General features: G+C 40.5%; 1 protein-coding gene across 25 annotated transcripts in view; it reads right to left on the reverse strand.

Annotated features, from left to right (window-relative positions):
- Nucleotides 1–25253, reverse strand: part of CDH13 (cadherin 13) — a 1387059-nt gene that overhangs the window by 620897 nt on the left and 740909 nt on the right. For all 25 annotated transcript variants that reach the window (XM_049110659.1, XM_049110644.1, XM_049110650.1 and 22 more), the window contains one exon: nucleotides 11044–11252. In XM_049110659.1, the coding sequence (XP_048966616.1) occupies nucleotides 11044–11252 (209 nt within the window). The remainder of the gene's footprint in view (nucleotides 1–11043; nucleotides 11253–25253) is intronic.

The following is a 25253-nucleotide window of genomic DNA, read 5'->3' on the forward strand; positions in this document are numbered from 1 at the left end:
AGGCTGGAGGGAAATCACCGGGATCAATGGGGTCAGAGCAGTAAGCTCAGTCCAACTGAAGGCTGCCTCTCATTCACGGAGGATATTTTAGAATTTGCTTGGAGGATGGTCTCAAAGTTTTTAAAGCCCTTTTGGCCTTGGGCAGCCCTTGAATGCTTGTATTAATTCATCTGCAAGGGAAACTCTTTGTTGAAAAGCCTCCCCAACTGGCCATATTTACCAGTCTGGAGATGGAGGCTTGACAAGACCATGAGGATGCCATCTTTGTCAGCATGCGAACTTTCTCTGCTATGTGTGAGTCCACTGATAGATCAAATTCTGAGATTATATATGGAGTATTACTTAAAGTACTTTTTTTGAGAATTGATCTTTTTTTTTTTTTTTTTGGTAGAGGAAGAAGAGCAGGTATTAACAAAAATCTATTTTTTGTAAAAAATTTAAAAAATATCATTATACTTTGATGGCCACATACCCATAATATTTGCTTTGTGATTGTGCTATCTCTTGCCTAATTAAGAAAGATATAAACAGTTCAGCAAGTGAAAATATCAGACCCCATTGTGGACTCCCGGTAAGATGTAGGTACTCACATTTTTTTTGTACAGACCTGGGGGTTTCTATTTCTGTTAACAGGAGCCAGGGAAAAGACATAATCTGATGAGATTAGACTGTGGGCACAGGTGGAGGATGCTTCCTGTTTGTGTGACCCCCTTGACACCACTACACTTGCCTTTGTCTGAACAAACAATTGAGTTGAGGGTCAAACAGCATCAACAGTGTGGTCCCAAAGGAATTGCCACCCTAGCCTTTACCCCAAACCAAGCCCAGCCACAGAGGTCAACAGCCCACAGGCATCTATCCAACATGGGTGGATGAGAGAAGCTTGGCTGGGCCATAAGGCTCTTCTTTGATATTGTTTTTCCAAATGCTTAGGTTTCTGCCTTAAAAACTTGGGCGAAGACCTTATCATCTGACTGACCCATGTGCTGGTGGGGAGAAGGACTGAATCACTAGTACATATTCCCCTAATTTTTGAGTATTGAAACCTAAGAACCAAATAGAGACAATCTATGGTCTGTACCAAAGGCTGTGTTCTCTTGTCACTGGAGTTTTTTATTTGTTTCAATAGAAATGAGAACCAGACTCTTGCAGAGTGGCCTAGAGGCATTTATATTTGGAAATCTTGCTCTGTTTCCATTGCTTGTTTCCAAAGATTCTATTCATGAAGAAAGTTTTTAAAAAGTGTCATGACAACACGTGGCATGTCCATCTACCTAGGATTTCCCCACAGTTCTCAGTTGATTTTGCAGTGTTTTAAAAAAATATTTCCAATCACTTTGAATTTTACTAAGCCATTTCATCTCTGATGAGAGCAGTCACACTTACTGACAAAGCCGTGGTGACCAAGTATCTCCACACACCAGGTGAGAGAGGGATTTGGAAAGAGGTGGTCACCCCAATATTTAAGCTCAGAATACACTCATATTTGATTAATGGTAATAAGAAAAGATAGAGGGTTAGAAGCATATCAGAGAGCCTAGAAAAATGCGCATTACATCATATTATCTATTTCCATCCAAGATACCAGGTGAAAATTTATCTCTGATGATGCTATATTGCTTTTCCTTGAAAAGGCTCAAGCAGCTGTTGGAAAGCAAACTGTGGCTAAGACACTGGACCCAGGGATTCACTGTAAATCAGACTACTACTGCCTGACTGACTCTTGGACCTGAGACCTACCCTCCTGCTTCCGGGGGTCTCAGTTTCCTGACTCATAAAATACAAATAACACCATCTACTTTAAGCCACTGTTGTGAGGATCAAATCTATAGAATCCATATGAAAACAAAATTTTAAACTATACTTAAAAATATAATGTAGGCGTTTTCCCTAGACTCCAGGACTATGAAGGTGAATAAGATAGAGTCTGAAATAATAGGAACTTGTGGCCAAGAAACATTCACATTTGGGAAACCTTGTGCTGTTTCCATAAGCTTCTTTCTCCAGAACTTCTATTCATGAGAAAAGTTTTTAAAAAGTGTCATGACAACACAGGACTTGTCCACCTACCTAAAATTTCTTTAGGAGTTTTGCTCAGCTCTGCGTTCATTTTTTTTTTTTTTAATTACTAACCACTTTTTAATTTTTCTATGTCATTTCATAGTCTTTATAGGAGAATAGAAAAGCACCAGTTCTGTTGTAAATGTCAGTATTACCAAAATAGCAGTGATTTCAGAAAATCAGAAGGTCCAAGCCCAAATCCCAGCTCTGCCACTTGCTGTAAATGATGACATTAGCTAACGTACTCCACCTCTCTGTACCAGGTTTCATTCCACATCCACAGGGTAGGAACCAGATCACCAATGGCACAATTTGCTCTGAGGATCAGAGGCACAGACATATGTGTGAAAGCATCTAAGACCATGCCCTAAACGTGGCAGGCACTCAGCAAACGCCTCTTTCTCTCCCTCTTTAAAAATACTTAAATGTCTCCAGAGAACTCCAGGAAAGCTCTGCCCCACTGGAAGACATTTGCCACCAGTGGCTATTAAGCACTCAACATCTAGCTAATCTGCCTTAAGATTTGCTCTAAGTATAAAATATACACTGAATTCCAAAGGCCTAGTGTAAGTAAGAAAATGTAAAAATTTCATAAATAATGTTCACATTGGTAACTTGCCAACATGAAAATATCTTAAAGAAATTATATATTATATATGTTGGGTTTTATATATGCATATATATTACATGTATATATGTAATATATATAACATGTATATGTATAATACATACATTTACATATATGTATATATTACATTTATACATATTACATATAAGAATATATCACATATATATTATATATATACATATGTGTGTGTTGGATTAAATTCACATAAACACACATATACACACATATAAAGGGAGAAAATCTACATTCATGAAATTTAACCCCATATGTATATATGGAGTGTGTATATGTATGTGCTACTATTAGGAAACTTAAAACTACATATGCAGCTAACATTATTTTTCTATTGGACCATACTGCCGTACAAAACATGAAATCTTGAGTTTTCACAAGCCAAAAGGAAGCTGTTTTTAGTTATGCAGACTTTCTGTGGGATCAAATATTTTTCCCTAAGCATTTCAATTAAAATTAATCTTCAGTATACATTTTTCTTAGTTTTGATCCACAAAGCAATCTGTTATATACTTAAATTAATGAATCAAAGGATGTCTTTTTATCTGTATTTGAATAGTATCCTGGAGCTAAGAATCATAAACAGAGAACAATTTAGGCATGTGTCAAAATGTAACAGCCTAATACCTTGTTCTGGGCCCAATTCTTGGATCTGCACCATAATTTTCACACTATATATTTTCCCTAATTTGGATGACAACTGTTAAGTGGACACTAATTCTCCTAATAGTAACTGGGGAGGCTTTAGCCATGCAGAGTGATACTTCGCAGGATTTTGAAACTATCACACGTGTCAAATCAGAGCCTATACTCAGCTCTAACTCCTCATTTCTTTATGGCCACCATAAATGCACAGATTGGTTCTCCACTGTGATGGTTGTAAAACATATTTCATGGGAGTGAGATCAATGCCACTGACTAGCTTGACAGACTCCAAGCCACTCCCAGTCAATGTGATAAGGTCTTGAAACAAGGCAATTACCCTAAACTGGAGGCTCACTTTCTCAAGAATGCTTTAAACAAAGGAAGTCAAGTCCCTTCTGTGGGGCATGTCAGTGACCTGGGAGGTTAGATGGTATAACGGCCTAGACAAACAAGATTCAAATGGTTGACTCAGAGTTGATAAAAATTGGAGTTTAGGTCAGTAACACATGTGCAAAACTCTTTTTTGTCTAGAATGTGTGAGATCAGGAAAGACGGCGAAGAAATACACAGAGGTGACAGCAACTCACTGTGCACTTCAGTTAAGAGTAAACAGTCTGTGGCTGAGACCCTCTGTTAGCACGGGCTAGGCATGATATTTAAAAACATTTTTTTTGTATTAAAAACATTTTTTTTTGTATACCCTATGCTGGCATCTAAATAAGACTGAGGTCTACATACAGCCACTATTTCACAGATGAGAAGACTGTACCTCAAAGGAGTTAGATGACTGTTCAGTGCCACATGACTAGCAAGTATTAAATGTGTGATTAGAATCCCAATTTAGGGTCATTCTGGGTCCCACTTTATATCATGCCCAGCTCAGCTAAATGTCACAGAGCATGTACACATTTGGAGCCCCTAAGTCACACAACACATGGAACCTGGCGACTCCACAAGCAGTGGACTTGCATGCCCTAATCCCCACCAGGGTAGAGATACAGAAGTAGCAACGGTATTAACATGGGCTGCTGAACAGTCAATGACATGTTTTATATTTTTATTTTAAACATTAAAAACAAAACAACTGTTTCCTCTCACGTTGTTCCTTCTTCTGATTGCTCCTTTTAGTTTATCTTTTTGGAACTATTTCCATCCTAATTCTTGAAACTGGATTAGGAGCCAAATTTATGTCCTTTAAATGAAACAGTGATGATGATCCACAAAGATAAACAAGCCTTACATTTAGTTTTTTCAGTGTCTGTCATAACTTTCTTTATTCATTTTATTTTGGGGGGAATGTTTTAAGTGACAAAAAAGGGGGAAAGTATTTTTTTTGCATTTAATTAAGCAGCTTCATTCAGAAACCAGTTTTCCTTTACTAAGAACGCCATGTATTGACTTCTAGTGAACAAGTGTAAATTGTTCATAATTAACTTCTAAATACTGCCAAGTCTCTTGGTGTTTATTAAGTGCACCCATAGAAACAAAGAGTCCTGGAAGTCTAGTCAGTGTTTCACTCACAGTGGACACCTGGGGAGTGAAATAGTAATGATTTAAATTCATGGGGAATTCTAAATTCTGTACAGGTAGTAGTCCAAATAGAATTTGGTCACGGTGGGAAGAGGGTAGAGAGCTGGGTTGTCTTGATTCATCAGACTCATTCGCTGAGAGAATTTATTATAGTCTGGCATTGATGATACAATGATGAGGAAAAATTGGCATTTTCATGGCACTTACTTTGTGCCAGGCACTGTTCTAAATGCTTTGCATATATTTGCTCATTTAATCCTCACAACAGGTACGCCTGGGTGGCTCAGTGGTTTAGCACCTGCCCTTGGCCCGGGGAATGATCCTGGAGTCCCAGGATCGAGTCCCATATCGGGCTTCCCACATGGAGCCTGCTTCTCCCTCTGCCTGTGTCTCTTCCTCTCTCTGTGTGTATCTTGAGAATAAATAAATAAAATCTTTAAAAAAATAATTATCACAACATCTCTATGAGGTTGACACTGCTGTGAAACCATTTTACAGCTGAGGGAACTGGAGCATCCCAGAGTTCAATGCAAGGAGTGATGTGAATGGTGTCATGCATTCTACTCCTACATTTATCCAAAAGACATGCACTAAACACCAGCTATATGTCAGACACTGTGCCAGGTGCTAGGGATAGAGCCATGGACACAGAAGAAAAGAAGGAAGGAAGGAAGGAAGGAAGGAAGGAAGGAAGGAAGGAAGGAAGGAAGGAAGGAAGGAAGACTATATTCCTGCCTTCAGAGAGCTTATACAGTCTCATCAGGGGAGCCAGACTTTAAACACCTGAAATAAATGCATAATTTACAAACTGAGAAGAGGGCCACTAAGGAGCAGAATGATCACTAGCAAGGGAGACCCTCCTTTGGCATGGGGAGCAGGGACCACTTTCGGGGTCAGGCATTTCAGCAAGTCAAGCCTTACAGTGGAAAGGAAGCAGACTTGAGCAAAGGCTGGAGAGACCAGCCAGGCTAGACAGTGAAAGGCCTTTCCAGACATCTGTGAAGGTGACAGGATATTATCCCAGGGGCCAGGTGAGCTGATGAGCAAGCAAGGTCCCATTGACCAAGGAATAAAGTGACCCTATTTGCATTTAAGACACAGCCCTGTGTGAGAGCTGGATCTAAGCCCACAGCCGGCAGGTGCCCACACATCTCCCTCCTGTTGCATTGTGAATCTCCTGCTTGGTTCTTGAAGATCCAGCTGTCTAGGTCATGGATACCCAAATTCTTCAGCTGCTTAGAGTGTGAATGCCCACATTTCAAGATGAAGCTGGTGGGCACAGTCTCTTTTAGCTCTCAAACTGGAATTCAAAATAAGTTTCTATAAGCTCCCTGATGTTCTTACCTCCCAGCCTGACTTCATCCAGTTCTATAATTGATGTCAGTATTCCCTGCGATCATCTACAGTCACAGAAGCTACAATTTCTTAAGTCAGAAAGAAATAATTAAAATGAAAAGATAGCTTTTTAAAAAAAGAATTTTATGCTAGACATGAAATTGAGGTTGATGAGTCCCATTTGCACAGCAGGTAAAGACATCTCTACCCAAGATGTATAAGGAATGAATCAGAGCTTGCCCATATAAATCTTTGGAACCCCCTATCCAAGGTAAAAATAAATAAATAAAAGCAAGCACTCTGCCGTCTTCCCATTCACCATTGTCAGGCAGTGTGCATAAGCCACAGTCTGTCCAGACATACTTCCATGAGTGGAGTTCCTCATAATCTTCCATAGGGTAGAAATCTCTCTTGCAAGCATAGTAAGTCTCAGCCCTTCCATACTAATCATGCCTCCCCTGTCAAAACACAAGAGGAGCTACTCCTCTACCCTCTCAAGTCTAAAGGGATTGTATATGCCCATATAGACAGATCCTAGCTTCTGGACAGCCCATTCAAAATCCAGAGACAGCCCAAGAGCCTATAATTAAGCTATTAACAATTAGACTTGGGGATCCCTGGGTGGCTCAGCAGTTTAGCACCTGCCTTCGGCCCAGGGTGGGATCCTGGAGACCCAAGATCGAGTCCCACGTCGAGCTCCCTGCATGGAGCCTGCTTCTCCCTCTGCCTGTGTCTCTGTCTCTCTCTGTGTGTTTCTCATGAATAAATAAATAAAATATTTTTTTTAAAAATTAGACTTCACAGATTTAGACTTTGTGGGTAAAATGAGGTTGTAGGCAGCAGGTAAAAATAAGAGAGACACATCATGCTATTAAAGATCTGAGCTCTGGTTATGGCTGCTGAGTGGGCTTCAATGGGGCCACATTCATCTGAGAGAGTCTTTCCTTCTAAAACACAGTGGTATGAACGTAGCCACCATGATACTGATCCTATTTTGGACACCCTGAGTACCCCACTGCCCTCGCTGAACACAACTTCTCTTTCTTCCTTTGGCTTCACTTTCTCCTCCTGTCCTTAATCTCTACTTTCTGACACCTGACTCCTGGCCTCAGTGAGGTCACTTAACCCTCAGGACCTACCCTTTCTCTATAGGTTCCAATATGGTACCATGGTTGAGATGGGTCACCTGGTGTCCTGTGCTGTGCCCAAAAGAATGATTCTGTGATGCAGACTATTCTTACCCCCATCTCCTAGATAAGGATGTTGAGGTTTAAGCAGTTGGGTGGCTTGCCCAAAGTCACATAACCATAGGTGGTAGAATGGAAACTTAAACCCACTTCAGTTCAACACCAAAGCCAAAGCTCTACCACTGTACTGTTCTTCCCTAAGTGTTTATCCTAAGATCTAGCCTGTCTCTGGTCTCATATCTAGCCTGTCTAAACTAGCACCTTTGCCAACCACCTCTTTTCTCACTGGTCCAAACCACCTCCATCCTCTACAGCTTAGAATCGCTCAAACACTAAATCCTAGCTCTTTCCTCCTTCAAATCACACCATCCATTTGTTGGTTTCTTCCATTGCTACTGTATTTCTCTGACTTGTGCCCTCATCTCTTGGCCCATGGGCAGGAAAGAGAGTGGATGTTTGGATGGAGAGGCCATATCTCAATCTCATTTCTGCCAATTTCAAACGAGGGGATCTTGGCCAAATTCTCACATCTGAAGAAAGGGTGAAGTCAGCAGCCCCACAGGAATGTTGTGAGGGTTAAAGACAACAGACACTAAAGCACACATTGAGATGCACACACTTGGGAGAGTCCCACTAAATAATAAATCACTCGGCTCTTTGTGTTCTCAGTTTCCCCCATCTGTAAAGCAAGGACAGTAGCACATGCCTCATTGGAGGTGGAGAAGATATAATGAGTCAGCATTTGTGGCCAATGAGAGCAGCACCTGGCCACGGAGAGTGCCTTGAAAGCACTGGCTATGGTACCAACTCAGCTTCCTCTGCCCAATCTGTTCTCTCAAAGCACAGAGCAGCCAATGGCATTGCTGCCCTGTTTGGTGCCTTTTCAACATACTCATTCATTTTCCCTCCTCACCCGGGAGCTATGCTGACTTGGGTGCTCATTGCTTCCCCTCTCTAGCAGCTGGCTGCTTGGCTGCACATAGTAGGGCCTCAAAAATACCAAATGGATATCTCTAAAGGAGTATGTTCCTCTTGGAGGAATTCTTTGGCTAGCTATTTTGTTTTCCTATCTTTTTTTCTTTTTAAATTTTTAAATTTTTTAATTTTTATTACAGACACATCTGGGCAGTTTTGTGAGGCCTATTTTCAAACCTCATAAAATTACTGGAGGCAGGAGATGAATGCCCCATTCTGCTGGAGTCTGGCAAACTGAATGGCACAGCAGCCTCCACCATGGTTTAAAAGAAACCAGCAATTGCAGCCAGGCTTTGTCGACAATGTACTCAGACGGTGGCAAATGAGAAATGGCCCTGAGGGGCTTGGCCTCCGGGAGGGTGTTTTTCTGGTACTCAAGAGGCCAGTTCTTCACAACTGAAGCTCTTCGTATTGAACCCCAGGTCTCTGAGACTGTCAAGGTAGAGTCTGCCCTGAGAAGTGCCCAGAATTCCTTCTGCTCGGCTTTAAGCTAAATAGTATGACATTGTCTTTTCTGGAATAACGGTGAGCCAGTAATCATGATGCACAATGTCCATCTAAATACATCCCATCCCACATGCAAACCCCCTTTTGTGAATCTCTGTACCATTTACTTGTTCCTAAGAAGCCCTTTGTGCTGCACATCCCAGCAATTGTTTTTGCTTTCGGTATTTACCAAGTCATTTATATCACAAGTTAGTGAGATGCTGTGAAAATGACCATGGCTAAATAAGAGAAAAGCTTGCTTTTGTGGTGCCAGTGGGTTTCCACACTGGATGTATTCATCAATATCCTATTTTCTTTGAAAGTATCAGTGGCACACTGTGGATTCCTTTTTAGCTTGCTATCTACCCTCAACTCACAGATTCATAGATATGAAGGGGAATTGCAGAGTTTGTCCGGTCTAGGGACGGCAAATATATATATTCCACCCACAGAAACATCTCTGAATGATCAATGGATAGTAGCTTCCAGAAGCACTGCATTGGGAAAGATACTCAGGTCAAGCCAGGGATAATTAGCAATATCTGCCACCAGTATGGTGACAGAATGGGGCAATGCACATGCCGCTTATTTGCCATCCCAGACTGTTTGACCCTTCTCGTCTGCAGATAAAGAAGTTTTATGATTCTTTCAAGATCATGCAGACAGTACTGGAAAGGAAGTAACACTCACACTGCCAGTTGTACTGTCTCTCCTCCTCGGCCGTAGAATTGGTGTTCGCTCCACACTCCCACCCTCCACCACTGAACAAAATTAGCAGATAAAGCAAGGTTATGGGGAGTGTGGCAGACGGAAAAAGGCAGCAAGAATCAAGGCTTTGAAAAATTGAGTAAGAGCAGACCATCGAGCAGGAGAAAAGGCTAGCCACACCAATCTGAAGACACATGAGTATTACGGTTAGTGTTTTGTCGGGGTCTGCTGTATGGCTTTCCTTTCTTTTTAAAAAATTGTATTTAAATTCAATTTGCCAACATATAGTAAAACACCCAGTGCTCATTTCATCACAAGCCCTCCTTAGTGCCCATCACTCAGTTACCCCGCCCCCCTACCCACCTCCCCTCTGCGACCCTTCGTTTGTTTCTCAGAGTTAGAAGGCTTTCATGGTTTGTCTTCCTCTCTAATTTTTTGCCACTCAGATTTCCCCCTTTCCTTATGGTCCCTTTCACTATTCCTTATATTTTGCATATGAGTGAAACCATATGGTAATTGTCTTTCTCTGACTTATTTCACTCAGCTTAATACCCACCAGTTCCATTTATGTGCCTTTCCTTTCTATCAAGAAACCACAGAGTCTTTAAACTCTTGATGAAGGAGGAGTAGGTGAATCCATTGTAGCAAAAAGTCTCTCAATGACACAATCAGGAAGTCTAAAGAGCAGCAGTTTGTAGCCTTCATAAAGTGTGTAAACATGTGCACAGGTGCAGGGATCAGCCTACATGTGCATCTGGAAAGGAATGGCTGTCAGGGCATAGCAAAAGAGCAGTGCCATATGCCATGGTTATACAACTCTAGTGGCCACCGTGATCTTGTCTACCCAATCACCACTTGCCATCCTCAGATGACAGCATGCTAATTTACTTTGAGTAACTACCCATCATCCACTCTCTGCCCATATGTCTTAGGTGGGACTCCCCTCCACTATGGCTTAAGGATAAGACAAAAGTCTCAGACTTAGCCAACTGGAGCATCACTATCCAATGGACACAGCAAGCAGTTTGAGGAGGGACAGATAATCTAATGAGAGTTGGTGAGATTTGATTTCAAGCATTTGTTGGCATTATCAGGAAGAGGTGCTCTCTCAGGTAGACTTCAGGCTGGGAAAAGGAAGTAGAGCTGCTGAGACTTCCACACTGGAAGGCAGAGAGCGATGTGACTGTCTAAGAATACGGCCAACAGAAGGAAAATGGAGCCACAAAATGGGTAAGGATCAAAGTGGATGTCCTATTTGGGCACTGAAGGCACAGTCACCCTAAAATATTTGCTGCATTAGCCGATAAATTCTCACATACCACCAACCTGCCAAAAATTTTCTGAGTTGGGTTTTTGTCATTTGCAACAACAACAAAAGTCTTGGCCAATAATAAACCGAAGAATTATTTTCCATATAAGACATATAGACACCAGTGTTCCTCTGTGGACCCGGTTTATCCCAAATGGCTGTGTTACCTGCAAGGAGCCCTGGATGTCCTTCCCACCGACAATTACAAGCTCTGCCATGTCTTCTGCATGGGGAGTCCGAGCGTGGACAAACAGAGTCTTGCCCACCGCAGTTATGTTTTTCAGGGCAACTAAGCTGCCGTCGTCATTCACCTTGAAGTACGGGCTTGAGACCTCATAGTGTAGCTTGTTGTTTCCCTTGCAGTCACTGAAGGTCACTGGGGGAACAAACAAAACAAAATAAAATGAAAGAGAGGAACAACAACAACACACACACACACACACACACACACACACACCAGAAAGAGTGTGAGTAGGTTGGGCAGCTTAGCCCTGGAGAAATCTCTGACCGTGAAATGTGGCTTGTGGCTGGCTCCCCACCCAGATATACAATGTGCTTGTCCCACAGCACCCCCTTGTAGCCCTCTGCTGGGAGCTTCATTCGATCTAGACCTTTCCTTGATCACCTCCCATGTTCCAGGCAGGTGCTAAGCACCAAGAACACAGAGACAAACAGGATCTTTTAAGATAGCAGCTCTGGGTTATAGAGAGTGGTTTGGAGAGAAGAGAGGCCAAGACAACCGGTGACTCCACTCTTGTACGAGTGATGCCTGGCCCAGATTAACACAGTGGCAGGATGGACGTGAACAAAATTCCTGTAGTTGAGTGGCTAAGTCATGTATGGGAAAGAATAGGAAAAGCAGCTGTTCTCGTGGGCAAGCGCAGAATTGTATTGCTTGCTTGCTTTCCTCACCCCACTTTTGTTTTCTTAGCTCTCTGCGAAACAGGCTTGTTTGTTTACTAAACCTTTAACTGAAGCATAACATAGATACAGAAAAGCACATATCAGAACGTACGACTTGATGTATTTTCATGAAGTGGGCACGCCTGTTTACCCAGTGCTTGGCCCAGACACAAAATACTACCAATCCTCCCCTTCTCCTCCCTCCCAGTCACAACCCCCAGCCTCCTCCTTGAAGGCTGCACTATGATGACTTCTAATACCATAGATCTGTTCCACCTGCATTTGCGCTTCATATGAATGGGATCATCCAATGTGTGCTCTTTTGGGTCTGGATTCTTCTACTCAGAATTATGTTTGTGAGATTCATCCATGTGGCTGTGAGTCACAGCAGTGAATCCTAACCACTATGTGGTATTCTAGTATGGGGCTATACTGAATTGATCTATTCTACTCTTGATGGGCATCGGGGCTATTTCTAGGTTTGGGATCTCAAAATATTGCTCCTAGGAACTTTCTTGCCTGTCTTTGGTGACAACATCTACCTTGGTCTGAGTATGCTGTTAAAGCCATATAAATATTTGATGAACTAAGCTGATTTTTCTGTTCTGGAAGATATTTCTTATGGTGATAATAACCATATTAGCTGATAATGATAATAGCTAATGTGAATTGAACATTTTCCGCACGTGAGGCTAAGTGTTAAGCATTTTACATGCAGTATCTTATTTAATCTGCACAACGAATGAGGTACTTTTTGACTCCAGTTTATTTTATTTTATTTTTTAAAAGATTTTATTTATTCATGAGAGAGAGAAAAAGAGAGAGAGAGAGGCAGAGACACAGGCAGAGGGAGAAGCAGGTTCCATGCAGGGAGCCTGATACGGAACTCGATCCCGGGACTTGAGGATCATGCCCTGAATCAATGTCAGGTGCTAAACCGCTGAGCCATCCAGGGATCCCCTTGACCCCAGTTTATAGATCAGGTAACTGAGGCTTGGAGAACAAAGGAGGCAGTCCCTCCCCCCAAACCACCACAGTTTGTAAATGACAAAATGAGCATTTGAGCCCTGGTTCATTTACCTTTCACAACTACATGTTTCAGTAAAGACAAAGCCCCATAAAAAATACAGCCCTCTTAAAATCCCATCAGAACCTGAATTTCAGGACATGAGCACCCAGTTCAGTCCTACTCCTGTACTCCTTCCTGCTCAGCCCTGATGCACACTGCATGGTGCCCACTTGAGGCTCCTCTGCAGCAGGGTCTCCAGCACTTTTTCTGGCTGCTGAATCAGCTCTAGGGGCATCTTGGTGCAGATGCACAAGTGGACTTTTGGGAGTCTGTAGTTCTTACTTCCTCTGACCATCTTGGTAGCCAAAACTAATCGGGCATGCTCAGTTTCAGTTTTTGGAGGTGAACTATGAAGGAGAGACAAGTAAGTTGTTTCATTATTATCAATTAGCATTCATCCACTGGAGGTACATTGCTCAAATGACAGGGCTTGCTGGATTGCCAGGATGCTGACTGGCTCTGGCCCTGGCCCTTGGGGAGGACCCAAGAAGACAGACTGAGCTAGGGAGGACTGGGGGTAATGGAAGGCATATGAAAGTTTGTGGGGTTCTAGTTCCACCTTTCTCTTCCTTTCCTTCCTTTCTTCCTTCCACAAATATTTGCTAGGAACCTGTTATGCTAGATGCTGGGTTTATAATGTTGAGCAAAGATGGACACAGTTGCTGGGTTGAAGTGTAACCAGAGAGATAGACATTAATTCAATATTCTTATAAGTAACAGGGACCTATTCTAGGCAGAAAGAACCACAACATGTGCAAAGGTGCAGTGGCATTCAGAGAATTGCAAATAAGCCAGTGAGATGGACACAGAAAGCGAGGCAGAAAGTGAGGAAGAGAGAGTGGAGACAAGCTGGAAATGTGGGGTCTAGAAGGCCATATAGACTTATTCCTTGAAGAAAGCCTTGGATTCTCCCATCACAACTATAGAACCAATTTGCCTCTACCTGAGTCTCATATAACTACAGCTCCCCATTGCAGATGATACCAGCACTCAAGATTTTCAATGGCTAAGCTGTCCATTGGCCTCCCCTCTGGCCTCTGCCCTCACTTCATGACTCACACATCACCCACCCCTGAACCAGCCTACAACTACTATTATTCTCCCACCACTTGGCTCGTATTGCTCCCTCAGTGCAGAAGTTACTTCTAACCTTCTTCACCCCATTAACTCTTAGTCATTCTACGAGTCAGCTCTGCGGTTTGCCCAAATACCCTCTTTGCGTTCCCAGAATTTCCTGCACACAGAATGTTTTACTTCATGTTATATCAATATGTGCATTTTAGGTATCCATTTTACTCATCAGAATCAACAACAGAAATTGAGTCTTATTTTTTTATTCATCTTTATATCTCCAGCAATGAATAGGAGACCAACAATAATGATTACACTTAATTCAGTTGCTCTCCAGAGGCAAAATGATACTCTAGTGGTGGTGGATTGGGGGCATGGTATCTCTTAAATGATGGGAGCAGAAGCCACTGCAAGCAAGGACAGGAATTGGGAAAGAAGGTCCCTAGTCAACTCTTGTCTTGGTTGAGCCCATTACTGGAGATGGGTAGGAAATGAATGTCCATGCTATTTCTTTAGTTCCCCAGACCCAGCATGCATCCATTTATGGGATCACTTGGCCTCCCATGCCTAGCTTTGACTTAGCTCTTTCGTGAAATCAAAGATGATACTTTATCTTTCTTTCTAATCCCAGTAATGCTGTGCATAGTCCCAAAGCTGGGATGAGTGTGCACATGCTAAATGAATGAATGTTTTGACAGATAACAGTAACAACATCTACCATTTATTGAGTGGCTTCTGAGTGCCAGGCTCTGTGCCAAGGACTCTATATTTAGTCTCTCCTTTTTGTCTCCAGAAATTCTAACCAACAGTAGCATTTTTTCAACTTTTTTTTTTCACCGTGTACCCTTCAGGATTTTGCCTAATTGCCACTAGTGTCATGAAATTGGTTTTTAAAGAAATTGCTATTCTTTTTTCCTTTTGAGAGAGAGAGAGAAAGAGAGAGATTGAGCAGGAGGAGGGGCAGAGGCAGAGGGAGAGAATCTCAAACAGGCTCTACATTTTGTGCAGAGCCCAACCAGGGGTTGATCTCACAATCTGAACTGAAATCATGAGTTGGATGCTTAACCAAGTGAGCTGCCCAGGTGCCCCTATTATGAAATTTTTAATGGCACAGATATACTACATAATTGTGTACTTATGTACCTCTGTACTTTATATACATACACAAAGTCCAATGTTTTGCCCCTCCCTCATGCCACCCCCTTGGAGGCAATATGGCCCCACTGAAAATGCATACTCTATAAACATCATTTTCCATTTTACAGGAAAACACACTAAGCCTCTGAGATTGACTAACTTGCTGGAGTTCATACACCCAGAGAAAGGAGGAACTTGTCCCCCATCTGTCTGCCTCTAGAGTTCAAGCTCTAAGTACATCCATTTCCTGGGAATTGACACATAAGAGGGAATAGGGCAGTTGCCCCATCCTGACCCCTGAAGGCCACTCACTGATCCCTCTGGATTTCTCTGAGGTCTCAGATAAGGGCATATTGAGAGATTACATCTACATTCAGCATTTGGCACATTGTGGGCACCCAATACAATCTAGCTTTCTTCCCAGCTTGCTCTATCAAATAGCTAAGGATTACAAAATTGGGTCTCTGTTTTAGACACTTTTACCAATTCAGGAGCAGATTTAGACTGTGGTTCTTTTTCAAGGATATGAGAATCACCTGGAGAGCATTTTAAAACACAGCAATACCTGTTTAACTCCCAACCAAGATTCTGATATAACTGGGCTGGGCTGGGGTCTGGACACTAGTATCTCTTTAAAGCTCCCTAGATGAATCTAATGCAGCTAAGGGCCACGAACCAGGACCTCAGACAATGGACTGCTTGTCAAGGTGCCAAGTTTCCACATTTCCCAGCCATCCTTGGCAGAGACAGGAGGTTGAGGACCTAGCATGCCAGGAACTGCTATTCCCGTGCCCTAAGAAAGGGCAGTTTTAATGATAGGTTTCTAAGACCTTTTCTAAACCTGGCTCATGCATAGCAGCTCTGTGACTTTGGGCAGATCACTCATCCCCGCTGCACCTCAATGTCTTCATCTGTAAAGTGGGACAAAGAATAGTTCCTCCCTCACAGGAACTGTAATTTTTATGGTGAACATTCAACAGGATCATATATACCTACATGCATAAAGCACTTAGGACGGTGCTCCACGAATAAGAATTATTACCATCATTACTCCTGTAATTGAGGGCATTAAGGAAGCTACTTTTTCCCTTTTCCTACATAGCTTCCTCCTTCCAGCTAATTTTTCACCTGCATCCTGGGTCATTTAATCTCTTTCTAGTCAGGTACCCATACTCTGGCCTGCTGGGCCCAGTGTGGTTACCATGGAGATGGTAACAGAGTCACCTCTGCTGGGGCCAAGGAAGTGAGGCAGATGATTCTGATCTAGCCTTGCCCATCTTTGAATCCTTCTAACTTTTCTTGGCAAAGCCCTACCTGTCTTACATGAAAGGTTGTGAAGGAAAAAAATGACATCAAAGAAATGAAATTACAGTGCTCCACCCATAGTCTACTCAACAGAGTTCACTAAATGTTCTTTAAATGGATAATTTGTACAGATAACTTTCCACCAATCTAAAGTATTATTTTTCCTAAAAACACAACACTGCACTGAGGACTCTACATTCATGATCGCAGTAAATCTGCACATGACCAATTTGAGGTAGGTAATTTGTTTCCTCTCTAGAAACTGAAACTTAGTGAGGTTGAATGAGGGTAAGACCACACAGTTCATGCTAGTCTGTCTGGGCAAATGTATTCCCTCCTTCAAACACTGCATCCAGCCTCACATTTTCACCGTATTTTCATAGCTGATCTATTATTCACTTAATATTTTTCTTTTATTTGTCTCACATTATTTATTCTCACAAAATTATTTAATAACATTTATAATACATATTAGATGAGCCAGATGTCCTTGTATTTCTTCATAATGTTAACTTAAATCTAAAGAGTCAAATAAAAATATATATTTATCCCCGTAGGCACTAAAGGCCTCAGAGTGATGTGAATTCCATCCTTCTGAAATGCTGGCTTGGGCTACACTCCTCTCTGCATATGGCTTATTTAGATAAATTCACACCTGGTTCCACCCTACTCAGGTTTATAATGTAAAAGGGATATGATAGAATTTCATATGATTATTTGATATAATCTAGGAGGCCTTCTGATATTTCAAAGAATATGTCTAACATAAATAATGCAAACCTATGAAAGATGCACACCTTAGGAAAAGCACAACTCTAGACCTTGCCGACGACAACAGCTTTGGTCATATCTAAATGGCAGATCTGAAGTATATGAGGAATGTTTAATCAAAAGAGAAACAATTCACCACACTCTTATTTTACTTCTTCCTCCTGGAAAAACAGACTCTTACTTCCCCACCGATCATAATCTCACCTTAGATTCCCCATTAAACATCAGCCCTTCATCATTGTCTCGTATAATTAACTTTGCTGACACAACCAAAATATTAGTGCTTCTCAAAGTTTTTAATAGAGATTGAGTCAGTCCATGTTTGGGGGCACAGAGTTCAAAGAACATATTAAGGATGAAATTGAGTAGTTTATGTCTACCTATTTTTTTTAAAATGTTTGTTTCTATAGTGACATCTTCCTAAATAGCTTGCGATGACACCATGAGGATAATTGAAAGGAAAAATTCAAATAAACAATTAAGCTTGTGGACAAATATTCAAAATTTCTATCTGAGGGAGAAAATAAAGTATCTGTACTATTATGAACCTACAAAGGACTTCCGTACATAGTTTATCACTATGGCATTTAAAATAGCTTCTAGAAGGAAAAATATATATACATATAATATACTGTACATGGGGATTTATTGGAATCAATTGCACAACATCATTCTTTGAGATAATCTTTGAACACCCCAGGAGAAGAAATGGGGACTGAAAACTCCCCACCTGGGGGAAAAATGCAAATTAGACAAATGGCACCACTCAGCGTTTCAATTATGCTTTCAGCATGTTTCCACTCAAAATGTCCTCTGGGCTTAATGCAAATGTCACAAAAAGACAAACTTTAGCTGGGAGACAAAACCACAATTGAAATGGGAAGTTTGGCATGTGAATTAAGGGGCTTAATCTTCCTGACCTTGATTTTTTGCTTTTTCTCTTTCTGTCTTTTGAATGTGGTTCTTAAGGATGAAAATCCAAAAGGCATAGATTTCTTACCATCTTGAAATGTGTGAGTGAGCAAATTAAGCTGTATTATGATCTCAGGAAATATGAAAATGCAAATGGATTTAAATTTTTCCACAAAATATAGATCAGCCCTGCTCATGTAGATAGGTACATACTAAAATATGGAATTTGTGCTACTCTTGTTAGTGTTTTGGGGTCAGTCTATGATCCATACACTCACATCTTAGCTAGGCAAATGGTCCTAAATACATACATACCTACATACATTTGTAGGGACTTGAAAATTGGTTTGTACACAAGTAGCCTCTAAGTTTGTGGTCAGACTCCTTGTACACTTGGGTAAGGATGTATGTGGATCAGGGAGCCTGTGAACTCTGAATTAGTCTTCCTAGGAACTGCATCTCTCCCATGGGTAGATATGGTTGGATCTACAGATAATCTATTTCTAGCAATCTCTACTCAGACATTGAAGAAAGTAGCATTGTTTCAGCACTATGATCGTAAAGGAAAAATCCTGATTCATAGCATTTGCCAATGTCTATGGTGTAAATATTCTAAACATGGCTGATTTCAGTTACCAATGTGCCTTCAATTGGCTCGCAGACTCTCTAGAAACTTAACAACCAGCTCTCAGGAATACAAGTACTTGCTGGCTCCAGCACACCACTGAGACCAGGCAATGACTCTGTGCAGCAGAATGTAAATTGTTTACTCTCCCTTAAGCTATCCCAGATATCCCAGTACTTCTGGCCTAGTTAGTAAAACAGAATCCAATTGTTCTTTTAGCAAGAAGGGCCTGCATATTGGTTGATTTGCTAGTCCTTGCTGGGACTTGAAAAGCCATGTCTTTCTGACAACTGAAGTAGCACTTAATTCAGAGACATCAGGTGGACTCTCCCCAGGATACAGAGCAAGACTAATTGCTTTTCACATCCCTCAGTATCCCACTGGCATCTGCATGTACCGACTTCCTTTAAATGAACTCATAAGGCTTAGTCCAGAGGCTCTATGGACTTGCCCAACTGAGAGAAACAGAAAACATTTCCTGTGGTTTCCCCTGAATACCTTCATTTCTCAAATATTCTAGCCAATCAAACTTTCATTAACATATGTTTAGTCCTACCCACATTGGGCCAGATCCCTGAATGATACAATAGGCACCTCCTTCAGCCTTCATTCATTCTATCCTTCTGATCCCTGAGTGCACTGAACTGTATCCTGTATTCCATGTTTGGTCTGGAGTCAGCACTGATGTCAACAGAGATTCAGTACGGTTGTGGGTATGTTCCCAACCATGACTGATTATTTCAGGAATAGATTTCATCTCCAAAGCCTTTGTAGGTTTGATAGGTACAGGATGCATAGTCTTAAAACCATCTTATGTTTCAATTCCACCTTTGATAAAATAGAGTTTCAATTCTATCATGTCAGGCAAAGATATCATAATGAATGATCTTGTCAAGTGATCTTCTGCAGAAACCTATTTTTGCCATGTAAACCCTTAAGGGCTTCCTCTTGGAACAAGACAGAGCCCACATCTGCTTTCAGGAGATTTTCTATGCCTACCATTAAAAACTGAGTTGCTCATTCACAAACTAGTCTTTTCTGTCAGGGTATTACATTTTCCCCTTGTTACAGATTCTTTAAAACATGGCAGATTGTTTTCTGAAAGAATAATACTGTGCATTTTCTATTGCATGGTACTTATAATCACTATGAATTTATATTTCAAATTGGAATTATTTTATATGGCATAGTGCCTGACACAATATACACTTAATCCTGTTCATTGAATGAATGAATAAATAGAACTACAACTTGACAGCTAAGCAAATTTGAAATTCTCCAAACAAAACTGAGAATGAAAAAAAAAAAAAACAAAAAAAAAAACTGAGAATGATGGCCCAAACTCATGTGAAGATTTGAGGAAGCCAACTGAAAGTTACCCAATCAGCATGATATTAATCAGAGACTCAGAAGCTTTGAGAATCACCGAGTCTCAGATTTACAGAGATCCCCTCTCAGAGATTTCATAGTACTAGCACACGTCTCTTACATAGCCTTTAGTTTTTGAATTATCTAGTAATTATGTGCAAACATGCCTCCCTCCCTATTTCTGCATATAGGATGTTAATGAGAAAAGAGATTTGCTCCACTATAATGTTCAAGATTTTTGGTATTGCAGTTGGAGTTGTCTGGGGACATGTGGCAGTGTGTCCTGGCTGAGTCTTAATTGTAATTCAGATCATGATTGTGTCTGATGCAACCAGACCTGTGATTTCCCAAGTACCTCTCAACTGCATGGGCAGATCTACATAGGAAGGAAGGGACCTATAAGCAGGGCAACTTCTATGTGAGCACTTAGAGAAATGAAGAAACAGAAGGAAGACAGAGAGAACCCAATACTGGTTTCCTAGTCCAGCTCCACGGGGTTGTGGCTCAGAAAAAGAATATGTACGTACATATACATATATGTATACACACACACACACACACACAAACTTAAAGATTCACAAACTGTAGGCAATTTAAGTAATCTCAAGCATTGTTAGCCCAGTTCCTCACAAACTGCTATGGTGAATGGTGGCCCCATTTCTGAATGCAATATACCTAACTTTGCTCTGGTACAAAGAAGGCTAAAGCAGCTTTGGGTCTTCCAGATCTTGGGGGTCTATGACTTTGGGGATCCTAGAGATGGATTTAAGAAATAGCCTTCTCACAAAGAGCAGGAAAGAGACACTTCCATTAAGAGCTTTTCAGATATGTTAACAAACAAAGAAGCTAGAAGATGGGGTCATGGGAGAATAATTTGGGAGTTTGCGTGCCATCTTTCAGAAATAATTTCAATGATGGCCAGTGGAGGTGGGTCCATTGTGCTTTTACAATTGCGCAGGTGGGGGCTACAAGAATGTGTAGTACAAATATTAGTATTTGCATGAACTCATTATTGTCCAAATACTAGAAAAGCCTGAAAAAATTCAGGTTACCATTTGGAAGCTCTAGTTCTTTCTGGATGATATAATTTGCTTGTCACTAGATTCACTAAAGTATAACTTAAATGACTATTCAGCAAGAATAGTGTGGAAGAGATTCTGCTGTTGGATGATGTCTCTTACAACTGGGAAATTCTATTAATCTAAATCTCACCATATTCATCTAGCAACCCATTAAAATAATTTTTTCACTTACAATGTGCAGGATAGTAGGCAGTAAGGGATAAATGCCAACATAAAGATGAATAAGGTAGATTATCTGCTTTCATGGTATTCGGTGTCTAGAAGATTGGGCCACACAACCATTTGGAGGGTTGCCCTGTTGAAGGATACACACTCCATTTTTTTGTTGTATTAAAAGGCCAAATAAGCATCACAGGGTAGAAATTACAAGTAAACAAATCATAGTTCAATATAACAACTTATTTCTAGCACGAGAGAAAGTCAACCAATGAGTATGCTCATCATTATCAGAAAGTATCCAAGATGAGGGATTATCAACATGTATTTCTCACTTTACTGAAGAGATGTGTCCTCTAAAAGTTGCTTAGAAAGCAAATGTCTGTATAACTTCCCTATATTTTATTATAAAGTTGGATGTGTTCTTTTAATCGATATTTTGGCTTTACATCATAATAAAACTGTATTTAAGAATGCACCAGCACATTAGAAACATTTGAAGCCATAAATTACAGCTTTTCAGGTAAATACTGATACTAATACATCACCCAAAGAGTGAGAATATGCAAGTCATATGGGCACATTTTTTAATTGGCTAGGAGTTTGAAGATCTAATTATAACCTTGACCACCATCAAATTTAGCAAGACAGCATCATGGATCTAAAGGGTCTTTAGTTTTGACTCAATCTCTTCCCTAGAACTCTAGGTGGATGACCAATCAGTCTCTTTCTATGTTCCCATGGAATGTTTCAGAAGCAATGAGGAAGGCTTAGAGATGAAGACAGGTAGGAGTGCAGCAGTGGTAACCCAACACTTGGAAATAAATATAAATGTCCAAGATGAGCAAACAAACAAAAACCCTGCAAAATGGGTCTTCAGGGAATGTGTATTGAATTAGCTTCTGATTTATAAACATTGAAAAAAATGTAAACAATGCTATTGTTAATAGAGAAGACACAGTCTCATCTCCCAAAGACATTATCATCTATAATCTGAAGCAATACTCAGTAAACAATGATTTCTGAACGTTGAAAGCTGGAAGAGGAAGATGGATTCTGGGAGAAATGATCATTAAGCTTTTTTTTTTCTTTTTTAATTTTCAATTAAATTCCAGGGGCACCTGTGTGGCTCACTCAGCAAAGCATCTGCCTTTGTTTCAGGTCATGATCACAGGGCCTAGGATTGAGCCCCGTGTTGGGCTCCCTGCTCAGTGGAGAGTCTGTTTCTCCCTCTCTCCCTGCCCCTACCCTCTGCTTGTGCTCTCTCTCCCTCTCTCTTTCTCTCAAATAAATAAATAAATAAATAAATAAATAAATAAATAAATAATAAATTCCAGTTAGTTAACATACAGTGTAGTATTAGTTTCAGGTGTGTAATGTAGTGATTCAACACTTCCATACAATGCTCAATGCTCTTCACACAAATGCAGTCCTTAATCCCCATCACCTATTTACCCCATCCACCCACCTACTTCCCCCAGGTAACCCTCAGCTTGTTCTCTATAGTTAAGAGTCTGCTTCTTGGTTTGCCTATCTCTCCCTCTCTTTTATTCCTCTTTACTCATTTGTTTTGTTTCTTAAGTTCTACATACAAGTGAGATCACATGGTATTTGTCTTTCTCTGACTTATTTCATTTAGCATAGCACTCTTTAGCTCTATCCATGTCATTGCAAATGGAAGGATTTCATTTGTTTCTTATAGTTAATATTCCAATGTGTATATATAAACCACATCTTTATCCATTCATCAGTGATTGGGCACTTGGGCTATTTCCATAACTTGGCTATTATAGATAATGCCGCTATAAAAATCGGGGTGCATGTATCCCTTTGAATTAGTATTATTGTATTCATTGGGTAAATACCTAGTAGTGCAATTGTAGATTACAGGGTAGTTCCATTTTAACTTTTTGAGGAATCTCCATATTGTTTTCCAGAGTGGCTGCACCAGTTAGCCTTCCCACCAACAATGCAAGAGGGTTCCCCTTTCTCCACATCCTTGCCAACACCTGTTGTTTCTTATGTTTTTTATTTCAGCCATTCTGACAGAAATGATATATGAGGTGATATCTCATTGCAACTTTGATTTGCATTTCCCTGATGATCAGTGATACTGAGCATATTTTCTTGTGTCTATTGGCCATCTACATGTCTTCTTTGGAAAAATGTATATTTATGTCTTCTGCCCATTTTTTTTAAAAGATTCATTTATTTGAAAGAGAAAAAGAGATACAGCACAAGCAGAAGGGGTAGAGAAAGGGAGAAAGAATCTAAAGCAGACTCCACACTGAGTGTGGAGACTGATGTGAGTCTCAGTCTCACAACCCTAAGATCACGACCTGAGCCAAAACCAAGAGTCAGATGCTTTCCTGATTGCGTGAACCAGGTGTCCCTCTTCTACCAATTTTTAAATTGGATTATTCAGCTTTGGGGGGTTGCATTTTGTATGTTCTTTATGTATTTTGGATGCTAACCCTTTATCAGACATGTTATTTGCAAATATCTTCCCCATTCCATAGGTTGCCTTTTAGTTTTGTTGATTGTTTCTTCTGCTGTGCCTAATTTTTATTTTGGTGAAATTCCAATTGTTTATTTTTGCTTTTGTTTCCCTTGCCTCAGGAGACATATCTAGAAAAAAGTTGCTATGGCCCATGTTAAATAAGTTACTGCCTATGTTCTCTTCTAGGATTCTAAGATTTCCTGTCTCACATTTAGGTCTTTAATCCATTTTGAATTTATTTTTGTGTATAATATAAGAAAGGGGTCCAGTTCTACTCTTTTGCATGTTGCTGTCCAATTTTCCCAACACCATTTTTTAAATTTATTTTTTATTGGTGTTCAATTTACCAACATACAGAATAACCCCCAGTGCCCGTCACCCATTCACTCCCATCCCCCCGCCCTCCTCCCCTTCTACCACCCCTAGTTTGTTTCCCAGAGTTAGCAGTCTTTACGTTCTGTCTCCCTTTCTGATATTTCCCACACATTTCTTCTCCTTTCCCTTATATTCCCTTTCACTATTATTTATATTCCCCAAATGAATGAGAACATATAATGTTTGTCCTTCTCTGACTGACTTACTTCACTCAGCATAATACCCTCCAGTTCCATCCACGTTGAAGCAAATGGTGGTTACTGTGGGAGTCAACACCATTTGTTGAAGAGACTCTCATTTTCCTATTGGATAGTCTTTCCTGCTTTGTGGAAGATGAATTGCCCATATAGTTATGAGTTCATTTTTGGGTTTTCTATTCTGTTCCATTGATATTTATGTCTACTCACTGTTGCTCACTGTTGAGCTTTTTAAATAAAGATTTTATTTATTTATTTGAGAGAGAGGGAAAGTGAGAGAGATCACAGAGGGAGAGGGAGAGGCAGACATGCTGCTGAATGGAGAGCCTGATGCAGGGCTAGATCCCAAGACCCTGAAATCATGAACTGAGCTGAAGACAGATGCTTAACCAATTGAGCCACACAGGTGCCCCTACTGTCGAACTTTTAACAAAGTATCAGGAACATAAGGTGAGATACTTCCTCACCCCAAACTTCATATGATATTTCAAATGTTTCACAGAGGGGAAATGAAGGACACATGGGGAGGATGAGTTGTCCATGGTGCAAAGGTCAATGATTGAATTCATGTTCAAATCCAGGTTCACCACGCTCCAGATGTTTCACTGCACCACTTTGGTACTCTAATTACTATATTTGAAAAATTATACAAGAATTAATGAGCGAAAAAGTTTTTTTCACATAAAATGTAACAAATCAATATGTACTGGGTTAGTTTTCCAACCTACTTGATTAAAAAATGGATAAATTGTCTGGGTATCAAAAATTTCTTTTTTGTTTTTTGTTTTTTTGTTTTGTTTTGTTTTTGTTTTTGTTTTTTTTTTGGTATCAAAAATTTCTAATAACATCAAACTTTGGCTTATGAACTAGCTGAAGATTCTAGCAAGGCATCATTCATTTCAGTTT

The sequence above is a fragment of the Canis lupus genome, chromosome 5 (genome assembly GCF_003254725.2).
Source record: "Canis lupus dingo isolate Sandy chromosome 5, ASM325472v2, whole genome shotgun sequence".
NCBI lineage: Eukaryota > Metazoa > Chordata > Mammalia > Carnivora > Canidae > Canis > Canis lupus.